General features: G+C 37.0%; 1 protein-coding gene and 1 long non-coding RNA gene across 14 annotated transcripts in view; one reads left to right on the top strand and one right to left on the bottom strand.

Annotated features, from left to right (window-relative positions):
• Positions 1–2,892, bottom strand: part of LOC123860198 (uncharacterized) — a 32,046-nt gene extending 29,154 nt beyond the window's left edge. For 2 of the 3 annotated variants that reach the window (XR_010413164.1, XR_008507883.2), the window contains exons 1-2: positions 2,560–2,886; positions 306–554 (exon numbers count right to left, since the gene is read on the bottom strand). This is a non-coding gene — a long non-coding RNA (uncharacterized LOC123860198). Of the gene's footprint in view, positions 1–305; positions 555–2,559 lie in introns of all 3 variants that reach the window. The other variant, XR_006794674.3, reaches the window with a different exon arrangement.
• The window catches only part of SPATA9 (spermatogenesis associated 9), a 76,483-nt gene that overhangs the window by 34,757 nt on the left and 22,708 nt on the right, over positions 1–19,018 (top strand). For 2 of the 11 annotated variants that reach the window (XR_010413161.1, XR_010413158.1), the window contains 2 exons: positions 5,182–5,278; positions 9,523–11,953. Coding sequence is in view for 6 of the 11 variants with exons in the window: in XM_064596404.1 (XP_064452474.1) it covers positions 3,842–3,903; positions 5,182–5,278 (159 nt within the window). In the remaining 5 variants the exon portion in view is untranslated. The other 9 variants (XM_064596404.1, XM_064596403.1, XR_010413160.1 and 6 more) reach the window with 9 other exon arrangements.

The raw sequence follows: 19,018 nt of genomic DNA, 5'->3' as shown, positions 1-19,018 counted from the left end.
CAACTACATTATCTGTCTAAGGCTGGATTTTCTTCATGTATTTCAACCAAAATGATGTACTGCAACAGATTAAATTCAGAGGCAGATAGGAGAAACCAGATGTTTTCAATGAAACTAAACATTAGAGAGATTTGCAAAAATGAAAACAACATCACTCACCTCACTACAGGTTTTATTTTGAAAAATAGTTATTTTTCATAGGAAGGATTGTTATTGTCATTTTTAAATGAGTTGTATTAGTTATATATTTTGTCACCAATTATGCCAAAATTTACCAGCTTAACAGTATTTATTTATTATCTCACCTTGTCTGTGGGTCAGGAATCCACATGTAGCTTCTTTGGGTTCCTCTGGCTCAGGGTCTCTCACAAAGCTATATTCAAGGTATGAGCAGAGCTGCAGGCATCTTAAGGCTTGACTGGGGTAGGATCAGCTTCTCAGCTCACTTACATGGCTATGAACAGGACCCAGCTCCACAATGCAGTTGGCCAGACACATCAGTTCCTTGTCAGATGGGTCTCTCCACAGGAAAGTTACAACATGGCAGCTGGAGACTGAGAGAGAGAGAGAGAGGGCAATCAAGACACAAGACACAATCTTTCTGTAACCTAATCTTGAAAGTGGCATCCCATCATTTTGGCTGTGTTCTTTTTTTTTTCTTAAGTCAATAAATCCAGCCCACACTCAAGAGGAGGGGATTACACAAGGGCATGAATACCACAAGGTAGGATTCATTGGAGGCCATATTGAAGATTGCCTACCATATGAATTAATAAATATCTTATACATTTCTCAGTATTAATTTCTAATAAGTTATTATCAATAAATAAAATCACATAAACAAGAGCTATTTGGGGTCCTCAGTAATTTGTAATAGTGGAAACAAATTTTAAGACTAAAAACTTAGAGAACTGCTCTTCTAGTAAGACAAATACTGGCTCTCCACATGGTAGAGATGCAGAGCATTATTCAAGAGTTGATAATTCGTGTCTTACTTTTATTATCATTCATAACTATAAACTCTTTTCCCCAAAATGATAGTATTTATAATAGCATTATAAGATACACAAATGCATAGGGAAATATAGTACAAGTACATATATAGTAGATATAGTATCAAGACTTATAAGTACTATACATACTGTACATTTACCATGTATCTGAGAATACTTATTTAAAAATTTCAACAATACTTATTCAATATATTAAGCGCTTAGATTGTGAACACTCAATAATTGGTGATTTTATTATATTATTATTTTGTTCAGCAAATATTTGGGAAGCTCTGGGCAAAGAATAGTATTTAAGTTAGAGATATATGAAGTTTCCAGCAAGAATTAATAATTTAAGCCAATATTCAGATGTGATTGCCATGACACAGAATTTAACGATAGAATGAATAAAGTACAAGACTTCGGGGTGTGGAGAAAGGAAAGAAAGAAGGAAGGCAAGACATGGAGAATAGCCAGAAATAAAATACAAAATTATCTTATGAAAGAAAAAGAAGGCTATGTTAAGAAATATGGGCTATTAATAGCATCAGATACTATAAAGCTCAAAAAGAATGAAGACTGAAAAAGGCTTAGATTTTAAAGGAGACTTTAAAGGAAATCCCCCAGAGGGCCAGAATGCAGATCTAAGTAGGAAGTAAGAAAACTGAGACAATAAAGGGAAAAGAAAATTTTGGTTGGTAAAAAAAGAAGGTTGCAAGATCTAAGGAACAGGAGATCTAAATATGCCTCTTACTGTTTACTACTTTCAACACTGAAGAATTTTATAGACAGCCTGTATTCTTTATGAAAACCAAGAAGGGCCAATTTTGAGTTATATTTATTTGTTATATTTTTAAAACCGAATGGCTTAGTAAACTAAATTTTAGAGATTTTGCTTTGACTAAGAATTTTTCTATTTTTTTTTCTTGCCACTATGCCATAGGTACATCCTTGATTTTTTTCCCCCTGTACTAAGTGCTCCTAGTATCTGGTTTGATCCTGGAGAAATTACAGTTACAAAAATACACAATGACTATCTGTGATAGAGTCGGACAATTGCTAAGGTCAAACAAAATTTTGGAGATCTCTGTTTCAACTCCTTTACTTTACTGATTAATAAATTTGAGCCAAGGGATTGTAGTTCCTACAGGCAGCCAGATCAAGCCTGGGACTAATATCCCAGGATCTTCCGACTTCTAATCCTGGGGTACCTTATTGACATCATATTATGCTACATTACTTTTGATGATATTTTCCAAAATTATTACTGGTGTGATTTTTTTTAAAAAAGATTTTATTTATTTATTTTAAAGAGAGAGAGAGAGAGAGCATGCTCATGAGTGGGGGTGGGGGGTAGGGGCAGAGGGAGAGGGAGAAGCCGACTCCCTGCTGAGCACAATCCTGCGATCAGGACCTGAGCGGCAGGCTGAGGTTTCACCAACTGAGCCACCCAGGTGCCCCTACTTGTGTGATTTTAACAGAAAATTGATACTTTGGAAGAGAGCGTTTGAGTGTGAAGAAACCTCTGAGCAAGGGATAGTGGCTTGAAAAAATCAAAAGCTGTTACCATTTAGGATTAAATTTTTCTGCTCCCTGGTACTATTCTTCGGCTTCCTAAAACCATCATCCCTTTTCTTCAAAATGATGTATGGCAGGACCTTGTCTCTTGGGCCTTCGTTTTCATCACAAATAAATCAACGCCATTCCGCACCACTTGCTCTTCTCCATAGGCAAAACTTCAAACCGCTAGGGCCAGAGAATCCCCAGGAGTGTAGTTCTCGGGACCGACATCTGGGTGTCAGGTGCTATGGCCCTAAGCGCGTCCAAAGTTGGGGAGTGAGTTGGAGGAGATGCCAAGACTCCCCCTCTGGGCCTGCGCCACATCCGGGGCCTTCGAGAGGTTCCGAATACCACAGTACCACCCACACAATTCAGGAGCCTCCCTGTGCCTGGAGCCCCGCCTCTGTCCCAGGCTCCAGCTGGCCACGCTCGGCCACGCACATGACGTGTCGACGTCACATATTACGGCACGTGCTGCGCGGCCTGAGAGGACTAGGGCAGAGGCTTATGGTTAAACGTGTTTGGAAGGGGGAATAGTTGGACCTTGGGCTCCTGGGCTTTTATTTCTGGGCGGGAGGCGGCTGGTGGAGGCGGAGGCTGCAGCCCCGAAGGCCAGGAGGGCCTTGGGGAGATGCACTGGTAGTGGCCCAGAGCGGAGGGCAAGGAGGCAGCCTGCACGTGGCATCTGCACCTGCGCCTGCATGAAATGCACGGCAGCCCCCTCCGGCCAGCACACTTACGGGAGAGCCAGTGGAGGTGAGGACAGCCCCCAGGGCCATCAGCATCTCCCGGCAGCTGCCCCAGGCTAGCTTCTGCTGAGAGCAGCTCTGTTTAGGAAAAGGGATCTTTCATCTTTATGTTTTAAACTCAGTAAGGATGAAATTTGAGTCAAGAGATTTTGAGTTTGGGCGAGATTACACCATTACCTTGAAAGTAAACTTTATGTAGAATATAAAGGTACTTAGTTTTTAAAAACCTACTGATTTTGCCCCCAAACACTAAGCAATAATGTCGAAGTGGTATACACCCCTGATATCTCCGGTCCTTCTCATTTTCTCATGGGAGTTCTTCCTTGACATTTATAGTAACACAATCTTCTCTGTATACTGTTGTATTTCCATTCCTAGTATAGCACTTATTAGTACATGGGATGACCTCATTTATTTGCTTGTTTGTTTATAGTATCTTCTTAATGCAAGGTCAAGGAGAGCTGTGATCCGGTCTGTTTTATTTATCATCTCCAGCTTCTAACACAGTGCCTGATGTTTGTTGATTAGAGGAAATCTTTTATGACTCTTTGGCCACCGAAAGCTGGTGCCCTTCCTGTTGCTTGCAAGGAACAACATCCTATGTATGTCTGTCTTATTTATATTTTATTGTAATTGTCCCTGAATATGTCTGTGTTATACTGTGTGCTTCTTTATCTAGAACAAGGACTTTTATTGTTCATTTTTGTATCTCATGTGCCTGGCATGCAATGAACACTCAGATTTTGATTGCAAAAGTGAAAGCTATCCATAATAGAATTTCTGATAATCTGTATCTTTTCTAAACTTCTTAGACTATCTCAGAATATTTCTCCTCTTGATGGTATTTTTGCCCTGATATTGAAAGCCACGCACTCTAACTAAAGAAGGTAATAAGTGTGGTGAAAAGAATTCAAAATTTGGAAAAGAGAATCTAGATAAGAGTTTTTGTTCTGCCATTTGCTGGCTTGGAGATAGTCACTAAATTTTTCAAAGCCTGGCTTATCATTTGTAGATAGAGATAATAATACTTATATATGGTCTATGTAACCATTCTGTTTCTTTGTATAGAATCAAAAATAAAATCTAGCTTTAATACACCTCTTTAAAAGAAAAAACAAAGAATTCTCCACATTCCCATCCTCTGCCTACGTAACACATATTAGACATATTTAGTTTTTAGTTTTATTGAAACTTATTCATGTAAAAAATGACTAAAAGCCACAAATTAGGCAGGTATGATTTAAATCTTTGGTCAGAAAGACTTTATTTTAAATAAAGGGCATTATTATTTTTATAAATGTTATATATAATCTTCATAATTTAGGACTATAGGCAATTTATTTGTCTTTTAACATGTAAGAATTATTTGTGTATAAAATAGCTTAGAAATACCTAAGGGGATTGCTTGGTACTGGCTGAAAATAAATGTAGTCTCATGGCGAGCTTAGATAAATTCACACTTAGTGAATTAAGGCTTGTCTGGGCTCCACTTCAAAGAGGTGTGATCAACTTGCTATTAAAGTGTTGGGTCAAAATAAAGAGTGGGTTGCATCATTTACTGTATTCATTTTTGGCACTATTGAATGAACATAATTTTCTTTTTTATAATTATGCAGAATTACATGAAATAACTAGTTATCTTTTTCATTATGCTTGAACATTATTGGTTTGACCAGAGAGATCTTACATAAATATCTGTACATTCTATGACCCTAAGGGAAGGGACCAAAATACACAATCTGTATTGGTTCCTGAAAAGGTTACTGCAGAAGTAGATAAATCTAAGACTTCCAACCAAAGGCCATAAAAAACATGGATTGTGAATACTTAAATGTATTTAATATGTATTTCTTTGCTTTTCTTGATATGCTTCAATTAAGACTGCCCGTTTCCAAGGTGGAAGAATCTATCAGAAGATATGCAGCTGCTCAGAAATCCTTACTGAACAGTGATGACTACAAATTTGATGAGCGATATGTAAGAAAAAATTGATTTTAGTTTAAAACATAGATTTATAACAAAATTTTCAAAGGCTGAAATAAGATCTGCTTTTCAGAATATGTTATATCATATAAAATTCTATATATATATAGAATTCATAATATATATGTTATATATAATTCAGAATATGTTATATATAATTCTTTCAATTGTTATAAAGAATATAGTTGTGAAACATTCACCTTAAATCTGAGCAAGTTACTGGTGAAAGCGATGGCTTTTCTTGGTTCATAGAAAATAGCAATAAGTAGTATGATTCTGTTCCACTGTATGCAAGCTCCAACAGAGTAAGGCTTTTTGTCTGTTTTGTTCTCCCAGTGCTGAACAGTGGTAGCACATAGTATGTGTTCAGTAAATAGTGAATGAGTGAAAGAACTCCCCTTATTGTTATTACTGGAATAGCTCTTGATGATAATTTTTTCATAAAAGTTGTTACAGCAATTTGCTCATCCGGTTATTTCATTTTATTTTTTATTAAATATGGAGAAATCATATTTATAAATTGTTGTAAGATATAAATTACAGTACATTGATATTTGTACACATGATTAAGTTTTAGAAAAAGTATATTACCATTACCTTTGTAATTGTCATGTGCCCTTGGTCCAATCCTATATCTTCGCGTCCCACCCTATTCTGAATTTTATGTTTATTGTTCCCTTTCTTTTTCTTTATAGTTTTACCACAGTTATGTGTGCTCCTAATATATTACTGAGTTTTGATTATTTTCAAACTTTACATAAATGAAATCTTACTGTGTTTTTTTCTGTATCTTTTCCTCATTCAAAATTATTATGTTCCTAAGATTTATTTGTGATGTTGCATGTAGCTATAATTTATTCACTTTTACTGCTGTATAGTAACTATTATGGATATATTATATAATTTATTTATTAATTCTGTAGTTAATAGATGTTGGAGTTGCTTACACTTTCTTGATTCTACAATTAGTGCAGCAGTGAACATTCTAGTTCATGTTTCTGGTGTTAGTGGGGATATTGCCAGAACTGGAATTGGTGGTCACAGCTATGCATGTCTTCAGTTGTACTTAATAATACTGTTTTTCAAAGTAGGCATGCCAATTTACATTCTTATTACCACTATATGAGAATTTCTGAGCCCCACATCCTTGCTAGCACTTGATACAATACGAAAGAAATGAGAAATGCAAGGAAAACTTGACAAGAATAGAATTTATGGAGGATTTTTTTTTTTTTAGATTTTTTATTTATTTATTTGAGACAGAGAGAATGAGAGAGAGAGCACATGAGAGCGGGGAGGGTCAGAGGCAGAAGCAGGCTCCCCGCCGAGCAGGGAGCCCGATGCGGGACTCGATCCAGGGACTCCAGGATCATGACCTGAGCCGAAGGCAGTCGCTTAACCAACTGAGCCACCCAGGCGCCCTATGGAGGATTTTAACACTTGTTTTTTTAGTAATATGTCTAATAGGCAAAAATTAATAGGCTGTATAAGAATTGAATAATAGCGCCTGGGTGGCTCAGTCATTAAGCGTCTGCCTTCGGCTCAGGTCATGATCCTGGGGTCCTGGGATCAAACCCCACATCGGGCTCCCTGCTCCGCAGGAAGCCTGCTTCTCCCTCTCCCACTCCCCCTGTTTGTGTTCCCTCTTTTGCTGTGTCTCTCTCTGTCAAAAAGATAAATAAAATCTTAAAAAAAAAAGAATTGAATAATATAATCAATAAACTCAGGTTTTTTGGTAATGTAAATGCATTTTTACATTTTTTGATTAAAGACTATATGTTTCTTTTTTATGATTTAGGACATTTATAAAAATTTGTCATATAATTGGTCACAAAAGAAGCCTTAAAATCAGGAAAGTAGAGATTTTATAGACCATATTCTTTTTTATATTTCATATAATTCATAGTCACAGATTTTAGTACTAACCTGTTAAGAACACAAAGCAATGGACAAATCTCACTTAGGAATATATTTGCAAAAATTGTAAATGAAATATTAGCAAATGACTCTAGCAAAATATCAAAGAAATAATATGCTATGAACAAGCACACATTCTTTTCCAGGAATGCAAAGATGATTCCAATATCAGGAAAGCTAATACAGAATTTTTTTTAAAAGATTTTTTATTTATTTTTTGACAGAGAAAGACACAGTGAGAGAGGGAACACAAGCAGGGGGAGTGGGAGAGGGAGAACAAGCTTCCCGCGGAGGAGGGGGCCCGATGTGGGGCTCCATCCCAGGATCCTGGGATCATGACCTGAGCCGAAGGCAGACACTTAACGACTGAGCCACCCAGGTGCCCCAATACAGAATTTCTTATATCAACACATTGAGGGGGGAAAAGTGATCATCTCCATAGATTATGAAATGGAAGTTGATAAAATTCAACAACCATTCCCAAACTGGAATTGGCAGAGAAATATGATAAAGATTATTTAGAATAACACTTGCTGTTGGTTTTTTGGTAAGCAGTAAAATATTAAAGGTGTTTTAATTGAAATCAGGAACAAGATAGGTGTCCCTTCCATAGTCATTGTTACTCAGCATTATTTTTGCAAGTCCTAGTGAATGCAGTTAAATAAGATAATAAAATAATTGGTATGGACATGGAAAAAGAAAGATGAAATTATTTTTTCCCCCTCGATGACAGTGAATACGTGGAAAATCTAAGAGATTAGTGGAAAAACCAAGCTGGGACAGGGATGAGGAACACCACTAGAAATAATAGAATGAAAAAGAAGGTAGCAGAGACTTTGCTTAACAGAAAATAAAACATACTATAAAGTCACTGTCGTCAAATTAGTGTTATAATGACATATAAATAGATCAGTGGACCAGAATAGAAAGTCCAGAAATAGTTCCCAGTATATCTGTGTGTGGTAGTGTATTTCATATCAATGAGAACAATAGTTTATTTAATCAGTAGTACTTAAACAATTGAATATTCAAATGGAAGGAAACAACAAACTATTAAAAATGAAGCATAGATGGATTAAAAAAATTTTTTAATTAATTTTTAAAGAAAGAAAGCTTGGGGGGCGCCTGGGTGGCTCAGTCATTAAGCGTCTGCCTTTGGCTCAGGTCATGATCCCGGCGTCCTGGGATTGAGCCCCACATTGGGCTCCCTGGTCCGTGGGAAGCCTGCTTCTTCCTCTCCCACTCCCCCTGCTTATGTTCCCTCTCTCACTGTATCTCTCACTGTCAAATAAATAAAATCTTTAAAAAAAAAAAAAAAAGGGGCGCCTGGGCGGCTCAGTCGTTCGTTAAGTGTCTGCCTTCGGCTCAGGTCATGATCCCAGGGTCCTGGGCTCGAGTCCCACATCGGGCTCCCTCCTTGGGGGGAGGCCTGCTTCCCTGCTCTTGCTATCTCTGTCTCTGTCAAATAAATAAATAAAATCTTAAAAAAAAAAAAAAAAACTGAAGAAAACTTGGGAGACTGTATGTCTAAGGTAGGGCCTGGAAAAACTTCATTAACAGGAAAACCATAAGTTTTATAAAGAAGGATAGTTTTATTTGACTATATGAATATTTAAAAATAAAAAATCTGTCTTGAATATAAATTTTATTTTTTAAGGTAATTTACTTTTAATTTATAAAGGTATTGGATTTTCACTGCCGTTCAAGAAGCACTGATTTAGGTTGTGGGTTGCCTGTATTTCTGAGAAACTAGAAGATAGATTTAAAGTTAAAGTTGGAACATTTTGACTACAGTATGTCATAGAAGATATATACTTAAATTTGCATATATTAGGAGACACATAATATCTGTTCATCCCATAAATAATGATGCTGTATTGACCACTAGATTAGTATGATAATGGCCGATCATTCCATGAGACCAGTAGGAGTCCCTTTAAGCTGGATTCTGTTTTCTTTGAATAGGATCACATTAATCTTCAAGAACTTCCTTCCTTTAGCTTAATATCTCCCTGGTTCGCCTTGTACTTCTCCTGCCCCAGACCTGATATCAGCTGTTTCTTCAAGGAGTCCTAGTTCATTGTAGTGAGGAATGATATTAAAGCCTAGATTCTAGGTACTAGGAGTGTTCTTTTCTACTGGATTGGCAATGTTTCCAGCCATTCCAGTCTGTACACCTAGAAAAAATGCATTTTTAAAAATCATTTTCAATTCTGTTTACCATTATAGTGTTTTACTTTGTTCTTTGATTTTCTGATGAGGTCTTTTTTTTCTCTTATACTGAAATTCTTTATTTTATTTTATTTATTCATTTGAGACAGAGAGAGACAGAGAGAGCACAAGCAGAGGGAGAGGCAGAAGGAGAAGCAGACTCCCCACTGAGCTGGAAGCCCAGACTGTAGGGCTCCATCCCAGGACCTGGAGATCATGACCAGAGCCGAATGCAGATGCTTAACCATCTGAGCCACCCAGCACCCCTATACTGAAATTCTTGATTCTTAATGTTATTAACTCAAAAATGTGTTTATCCTGCACTATAAGGAAAATAATTTCAAATAACAAAACCAATAATAATACTACAAGAAAATGACTGAATGAAATTTAAAATGTCCTTTTAGTTCTTCTTGTCCTTGCAGTGTTCTGGACTGTGTTCTAAAGTCACTGGAAATAAATCGTTTCTACGTGTTGTACAAAAATTTGATATACAGCTGTTTTTTCCTTTTTTTTTTTTTTTAGGGATTTTTTTTAAGGTTTTTGTTCCATTTTTAAGTTTTATTTTCCTGTACTATTGAGACGTTCAATGACATTCTGCTAGCCAATCCCTTATATATGCTTTTTTTCTCCCTAGAGAGTTTTCAGATCTTCTTCTGGCAGAGAAAAAAATCTTAATGTTCCAAATTCTTACACTGATGGGTCTTTGTGTGTGTCTTTCAATATAGTTTTCTAGTTTTTTAAATTTCTAACACTTTGTCATTTTTTTTAATTTATTTTTTTTGATGTAGTGTTCCGTGATTCATTGTTTGCGTATAACACCCAGTGCTCCATTCAATACGTGCCCTCTTTAATACGCATCACCAAGGCTAACCCATCCCCTCACTCCCCTCCCCTCTAGAACCCTCAGTTTGTTTCTCAGAGTCCACAGTCTCTCATGATTCCTCTCCCCCTCCAATTTCCCCCCTTTCATTTTTCCCTTCCTACTATCTTCTTCTTCTTCTTTTTTTTTTTTTAACATATTGTATTATTTGTTTCAGAGGTACAGGTCTGTGATTCATCAGTCTTACACAATTCATAGCGCTCACCATAGCACATACCCTCTCTGCAATGTCTATCACCCAGCCACCCCATCCCTCCTACCCCTCACCACTCTAGCAACCCTCAGTTTGTTTCCTGAGATTAAGAATTCCTCATATCAATGAGATCATATGATACATGTCTTTCTCTGATTGACTTATTTCGCTTAGCATAATACCCTCTATTTAAGATTTCAGCTTTTTGATGGCTGCATAATATTCCATTGTATATATATACCACATCTTCTTTATCCATTCATCTGTTGATGGACATCTTGGCTCTTTCCATAGTTTGGCTCTTGTGGACATTGCTGCTATAAACATTGGGGTGCATGTGCCCCTTCATTTTTTTTTTTTTTTAAGATTTTTTATTTATTTGACAGTGAGAGATACAGCGAGAGAGGGAACACAAGCAGGGGGAGTGGGAGAGGGAGAAGCAGGCTTCCCGCTGAGCAGGGAGCCTGATGCGGGGCTCGATCCCAGGACCCCGGGATCATGACCTGAGCCGAAGGCAGACGCTTAACAACTGAGCCACCCAGGTGCCCCTGCCCCTTCATTTTTAAAAATAAATATTTTGAAAGTTTTCCCATGTATATTCTTTTGATCTCTATTGCATTACATGATTTCATTTACTCTACTCAGATATTTATCAGTACTACACCCATTATTATGCTACACTTTTGTCTTCTATTCTCAGATATACAGTATAATAGACTGCAGTTAATTTACCCAGCATTATTTACCAAAAAGAAAGCAGAAAGGGAAATCAAAGACAAATGTTCTTATCATGTCTGTTTTCTAGTTCTTAATGATTGAGCTCATATTGAATTGATTATTTCAGTTAATTAGGATATATCACATGAGCTAGTATTCACTATGATGGGTAAAATAAATAAAAATGTAGTGCTTTGTATGTGGGGAAGAGTGTTCTTCCCATAATGTGTGATAAACATTGTGTGTGTGTGTGTGTGTGTGTGTAATGTGTCTTATGTGTCCTGTATTTACATGTCAGTTGATTGACTCTATGATGAATTTATTAATGGTAAAATTTTTCATCCTACCTGAGACATGTATAATAGATTTGATTATATGCATTCAGGAAATATTCATTGTAATATTGTAAAATTAAAAAATACATAAAAGCACTGTCCTGGTTTTGGGAATATAGCCTTGAGCTAACCAAAGACCCTGAACTTATGGAGCTTATATTGTGATGGGGGAAAAAAGACAACAAATAAGTCTGACCTTCTCAGCTTCCTACCATCTAACCAACCTCAGCAATTCCCACAATTGTGTAGCAATGCTAACGTTGCAAATTCTGTCTCCTATATGGCCTGCCACTTTATTATAACTATTTGAGTACTTCCACTGGGCTTTCCGAGGCTACTCAATATTAATGGTACACAACTGGAATTTTAGAATATAATTATTAAATAATTTTTAAGAAACAAAATGATATAAATATACCTGTTTTGAAACATTTTTGAAAAATCGTATTTGCAAGATATATAGCAGGTATTTACTTTTGGTATTAAGAAGATGATTATTTACCCTACAGAAGAATTTTATCTAGTGTTACTTTTTTTTTATAGATAATGCATCCTTTTTTTAATTTAAGATTTTATTTATTTATTTGAGAGAGAGTGGCAGGCAGAGGGAGAAGCAGGCTCCCCGCTGAGCAGGGAGCCCGATGTGGGACTCGAGTCCAGGACCCTGGGATCATGACCTGAGCCGAAGGCAGATGCTTAACGACTGAGCCACCCAGGCATCCCTATCTAGTATTACTTTTAAAGAATAAGTTCCCCTACTGTATTTCAAATGATTAAAGTTAGAAACATCCTGTTTACACACAAGCTGCCTCAAATTCTTACTATAATGAGAAGGTCTAGACATTTTCTCTTGTGACCCAGGATTTCCCATGCTTGGTCAACTTATGCATTCAAAAGGGATCACAAGAATGATAGTAACCTATACTTCACTGGCTTTGCCCCACCTGCAAAACTTCAGATCTCTCCAAAGGTTTGAATCTGCTCCTTTCCCTCCAAGTATTTTTGGGAATTCCTGAAAAGTGTCTAATTATTAAGAACAAATCTGGTCAGCTCCCTTGCAGGTAGCATCTGCTTGGCACTTGTGACTACTTCTATGGATATCATTATGTCTCCCTTGGGCACTGCTTCAGTTTTGGCTCTGTTCTGGACACTGCATCCTCACGATGAGTACCACTGCTAATGCAATGACACAAAGAGCCAAAGATCTTTGGCAAAGTCCTAAAAATGCCTCCTTTCCCTTTTTGCTTTTTGTGGGAGGGGGTACCCCAACTGTATAGCTAATTTGTGTCCACTGTCTTAAGAAAGCTTAGTAAGAGTGTTTAAGGTCTCTCTTTTCATTCCATCTACTCTGAATCCCTATTGGATGTGAGATCAGGGATAGATCTGAGTGACATACACCACCCTATGCTCAGAATCACTTTTCCCCCAAGATAATTAAGGCATTGTTACTTGATTGGCTTTGTCAGAGCTGGCCAATGTAATTGAATCTGGGTTCTCTTCCAGAAGGATCCTGCAGTCTTGTGTGTGTATGTGTGTATATACATATATAATACACATATATATATGGGCTTTTATCAGTCTGCTGCATCTGTTGTCCAACATCAGGACCTGTCTGAGCCTTTGACAGTAGAAGTGGAGACCTCTCCTACACACTAGACTGATTTATATAAAACTTTTCTCTAGTCTCTGAGCAAAGTGATATACTATCATACTTTCAATCATACTTCATGACATAAACTTGGCATTTAATCATTAGACATAAGTGAATAATCATATGGAAACAGTTTTTCTGTAGTATTTTTAAAAATTTGTGTGCCTTGTCTGCCATGACACACAACTTTTTAGGAATAAAGAACCCAATTAACACTGATTTTTATTAGTATTTTCCTTTCTAAGCCTTGTTTGTGTACATATAAACTTTGGGTTGTCATGAACTATATTGTTTTCTACACATTTTGTTCAGTTTATGTGCATAGTTAGATTTTTAAGGAGTCCACATTTTACAAATATAATGAGCAGAAGGTTTTCTATAGTTTTGGGGTAACAATCATTTCAGGAATGTTAGGTACAGGTTCCCCTACTTTTCAAAGTTTGTGTTATACCACTGGGCTTTTATGAAAGACCTGGTGGTGGTACCTGTTTTCACTATCCAAAAGAAATCCAAAGAGGATTTTCACTTTTATGAAAAAATGAAAATAGCATTCAGTGTGTGTGTGTTGCAGCAAGCCGTTATAGAGGGTGTGGGCACCCGAACAGCAAGAGTGGCCCTGCCAAGCTCCCTCCCCGGAACTACACTCAGTATGAAGCTGTGATAGCTTTGAACCGTGTCTGTGAGCATCTGTGCTTTACCTCAATTTATTTTGTATATCCCTTAGCAAGATGTGTCCTAAGGTATCAGAAAAGCCTGAAAGAGGTTACTTTTTGGTCTGGAAACAGTCAAAATAACTTTCTGTATATATTAATGATAATTGCTTCTTCGCTTTACTCCGTTTTGGCTTACAAAATGTTTCCTAGGAATAGAAAAGCTCTTTCTGATAGCAGAGGAAACCTGAATTTGAATTACTTACAATTTATGCCATCCTGAACGGCCTTGCATTAACTATCTTTATACAAAGTATTATTAAGGATTTTTTAAATAGGGATATATTCCCAATATATTGGTATGGGTAATATTAATGTATTGCTTTGTTTGATATTTTCAGATTGCTTTCAAAACATTCCTACCTCTGAGAGTTATTACAAGAATTAAGAGATGAGTGGTGTAACCTAGCTCATAGCACAGTGTTAAATTAATTAAATTAATTAAGCAAAGAGGCCATTAGACTGAGGTGGCTCCCATGCCTTAGCAGCCGACACAAGCAAACCAAAACCTAAGCCTGTAAATGTCTCAGGATTATGCAGTCAAAACCTAAGGATGACCAATAACAAACAGCCAACTAGGCTTTCCTAAAGAATGCAAGCCCTTGAACTATACCTAGTCAAATAATTTGCTTCTTTGCTTCCATGTCTTCTGTATAAAAGCCTTGCCCCTAGGGGCAGTCTGTGAAGTACTTCTAATCACTTCTGGTTTGGTGATGCCTGATGAGAATAAATTTTTGTTCAAATAAATTCTTAAAATTCTTAATGTCCCTCAGTTTATCCTTTAACAACAGTTAACTAGTATGTATTTGACCTTAGTAAGTGTCCGTACACTTCCTCCAGATAATGATTTTTAAAATTACTTTGAGGGGTGCCTGGGTGGCTCAGTCGAAATTCTTCGTTTCTCAGGGTCCTGGGATCTTGCCCTGAGTCACGCTTAGTGGGGAGTCTACTTGTAGATTCTCTCTCTCCTCTCCCCCTGCTCACATGTGCTCTCTATCTCAAATAAATAAATAAATCTTAAAAAATTATTTTGACATTATTAAACATTTACCTTTAACTGAGATTTACAGAGTCTCAGAGCATGCTGTGAGCTGGAGGAACATAGCACTGGGACGAACAGAACTAATCCACTTGTGAGTTGGCACCCAAAGGAGGTGGGTTCCAGTCCAAATCCTTGACTGGGCCAAGGATGATTCTGAAAGAATTTGTTCTTGAGACTTGACAGATAATACTTGAAATCAGAAGTATAGGTCTGTATCAGTTGAGTTCGAAGTAGGTTTAAGGGAAGGATCTAGTTAGGATGGTTATCAGGGTTCCAGCCAGTTGTGTGCAAAATCAAAACAGGCTGAAACCCATGTGAACAGGGCAAACTCAGTATTGACTTTTCACCCAAATTTTGCAAACTTTCCAAAACAAAGTAGCTGTTGTAGGGACGCCTGGGTGGCTCAGTCGGTTAAGCATCTGCCTTTAGCTCAGGTCATGATCTCAGGGGCCTGAGATGGAGCCCTGCATCCAGCTCCCTGCTCAGTGGAGAGCCTGCTTCTCCCTCACCCTTTGCCCCCCTCCCCAGGCCCCCGAACGGGCCCCACTCATGCTTTCTCTCTCTTTCTCTCACTCTTGCTCTCACTCTGTCTCAAATAAATAAATAAAATCTTTAAAAAACAAAGTAGCTGCTGTGTATTTAACAATGACTGCCATCTATTGAACATATCTGGTCCATTAAATAAGTTCTGTCACATTTTGAAATGTGAAAGTTAGGTTAAGAAAACATAATTTGCCCAAGGTTACACAGCCTGGTAGGTAGGTAGGTGATAGAGTTGGAATTCAAACTGGGTTCTGACTGAATCCCAAAACTCTTTATTTTCTAATTAAGCTTATACTGCCTTCACTTACAGTGTAAAATGTTCATTTTCTTCCAAGCTTTGTGCAAATAAGAGATTCTTTTTTTCTGTATTAAAGCCTTTTAAATACAAATAAATTTGCAGGGCTGTTATAAAATTTGAAGGTATTTGTAACTGTTTCCTAATTAATTTTTATAAGTGTGGAGCACTGTATCATGAGCTGTAAAGAAAACATCATAGTTAAAGAAGATAACCATTAACATTATTTATTTTGTCTAACTTTATTACCTGAAATAACATAAGATACATAAGGATATAGCCATAATTAAAATTAAGTAAAACCCATAATATGATCAGATATGGTCACAAATATAAAATAAGTGTGGCGGGGTAGGATTTTTTAAAATCTCATTACCCCCTGTCTTTTTTTCATCATTCCTCTCCCAAGGAGAGTCATTAAGAAAGCAAAGACAAAAAGAACTTTGTTAGTATGACACAGAGTCTGGTAATGCTTTAAGTGTGGACAATATTAGCATGAGGACCCCGTTTTTTCTTACAGATTTGTTAATTTCATAAGATGCTTAGGAGGGTGAGAACTAATAAGAAGAGAAAAAAAAAACTGGATGAAACCAATTGGGAGCTAGGACAGACATCAGGAGGTGGGCAGATGGATGAAAAGAACTTAGGAGATCAATGAGATTGGAAAACAGGGAAGAAGACAGAAGAGAGAAGGGACAGCCAACTGTTCCTCTGGGGTAAATTCTGATAGGACATATCATAATAGGACAAATAAAGGGTTACATTTCTTACAGACTTGCAGTTTGTGTGTTCATCATTGTCTAATAAGATTTTCTTTCTGGCAAAGGATTGCAACTTCCACATATTAAGGGTGTAATTATCTTAAGCATTAGGGTCATGGTGGAGGAAAGCATGTTATTCTAAGGTTAAGAGAAGTATTTGTGGTGTGGTGAAGAGTGTTCTCAGACAGATTAGGACTAAAGACAAATTGAAGGCAGGGATCTGGCGGCAGGCTTCACATTTTTCTATTTCCTAGATGGCTCCAATGAACAAACCTCTAGCACCCACAGCTTATGCTTGACAAAGACAATGGTCTAGCTACAATTCATTGTAAAGGCTTCAAATTAAAATCAACTCCAAATTCATCCACACTAAAATATTAACTAGGTATTCAATCAAATCCACATGATATGAAATTCTTCCTAGATTTGATAAATGGAAAATAATGGAGTGGGAGAGTACTAGGAGGGAAAAAGATGAGGAAGAAGTAGAAGAAGAAGGAGGAGGAAGAGGAATTTTAAAGAAGAGAAACCATAGATTTTATAATTTTGCTTGTTTTTGACCTAGTGATCTTTATTTGAGTGAAGGAAAAACAATCTGTTCAGAAGTCTTTCTGAACTAACTTCTGGTGTTTCTTTTCCTCTTGGCATCATGTGTGAAGCATTTCTTTTAAAGCATATGCCAACTCTCTTCAAAGGGAGCTTTGTTCTCAGATGATCCATTAGTTGAGGTATCACTGTAGAAGTTGGGTCCAAATTCCAAATAATGCAGAACTCCTTAGTATGGTTTATTTTTCATTCTCCTTTCTCCTCCCTTTATGCCTTCAAACACATTCTTCCCCTTCTCACTGCCAGAGTGGTTTCAGAAGATTCTGTAACAAGCTCTCAGAGGCCCATTGTGCAGTAACAAAGAATTCTGGCAACGAGCTGTAGGTTCTGTCCTTGCCTGCTTTCCTGAGTGGAAGGGTGCCCTCATCCCTCACTAATGGCAGAGTAGGACAAGTGTTGTCCTGGCGTGCAAACTTGCCAAGCACTAGGAACCCAAGCAAGAATTTGTCATGCCAATCAAACCTGTTGGGTGGATATGTGGGCAGGTGTTGAAGAACTTTTCTGGAAGAAGTATATGCAATCTCGTTGTAAAGGGGATATGGGTGTGGGAAACAATGGGGAATAAAGTCCCCTAGGGTTCACTTGCTTTCCCAGGGACTTACAAAGTGGACCCAGTGTCCCATGTTCTTTTGAATTGTGGTTAGGTGATGTTTTTCGTTAAGTTTTTTTCCCCCCTAACTTCTTTTTGTCTCAGTCGAGGGGATCCAGAAAGTCATCATGGACCTTATAGATGAGTTTAAAGATGAATTCCCTACCATCCTAAGATTATCACAGTCTAATCAGGTAATGTGATTTCATGACTTTGAAAAGGATTACAAAAAGTATATTGTATTTTTAATATCATATCCATTATTTAATGCTTGACTTTGAGATCAGTGCCTGAAGCTTAGGAAGAAGTTAATTTTGCCTCAGAAGAACAAATTTCAAATCTTACTCAGTGGGTGGGTCTATGGAAAGCAGAAAGATGGTGGACAAAGAAATGAGATAGATAATTTTAAAGATAATCACCGTGTTGTTAGATTGGAACTGTGGAGCTCTCTCGTAGCCACAGTTGCAATGTATGTAGTTTGCTACATTTACTTAAGATTTGCTTAATATAAAAATCAGGAAAATACCTAGATATATTTTAACTAAAATCTATGGCAATTAAATTAGTGGAAAAAAAACCAACATAAATTATAATAATGGAAAGATAAATAAGGTATGGGTGTATGTTTTAATGTGGAAAGAAAATAGTGATATCAGTTTAAACAAAGCATATGTGCATATGTTTTGTATAACCTCTGTTCCCAAAAGCATTTGAGACAGATAAAATATGGGGAGTGGAAGAGGAAATAGGTAGAGAATTCTGAAAAGACATCTGATCAGGAAAAAGTAACATTTTGTAACCTAGTTTACTTAAAAGTACATAGCTCTTAATGGAAAAGTATATTTAGTCATCTAGACCACAGTTGGAATAGAATATGTTGTAAAGTTACATGGTACAGTAATAATTTCCTCATCCAGATATCAGAGTTTTGGCCATATCAAACATGAGGAACATAGCCAAAACCTGGAAGTAAACAAAAAAGCTCTCTGAGTAACATAGTAATCACAAAGTCTATATATTTCATTCCAAAGGAGAGATATTAGAGCCACTTTTAAACATTCATCCATACAACCAGGCATCAGACATTTACTAAATACTTTCCTATTGGCTGGGACTGGGGAGAGGGAATACAGAGATAAGACAGGATGCTTTCAGTCAATTAGCTTAATCTAATGGAGACAGAATTGTAAACAAGTAATTGTTTTGGAATATGGTAAGAGGTAAATCCAACTTGGAGGAATGAATGGCTCTACCTAAGATGGTCAGAGAAGGCTTTATGGA

This window comes from Mirounga angustirostris, unplaced genomic scaffold (assembly GCF_029215605.1).
Source record: "Mirounga angustirostris isolate CCGP_5_RB_7025 unplaced genomic scaffold, mMirAng1.0.hap1 SCAF_7, whole genome shotgun sequence".
Lineage (NCBI taxonomy): Eukaryota > Metazoa > Chordata > Mammalia > Carnivora > Phocidae > Mirounga > Mirounga angustirostris.
This window is presented reverse-complemented; position numbering and strand designations above follow the sequence as displayed.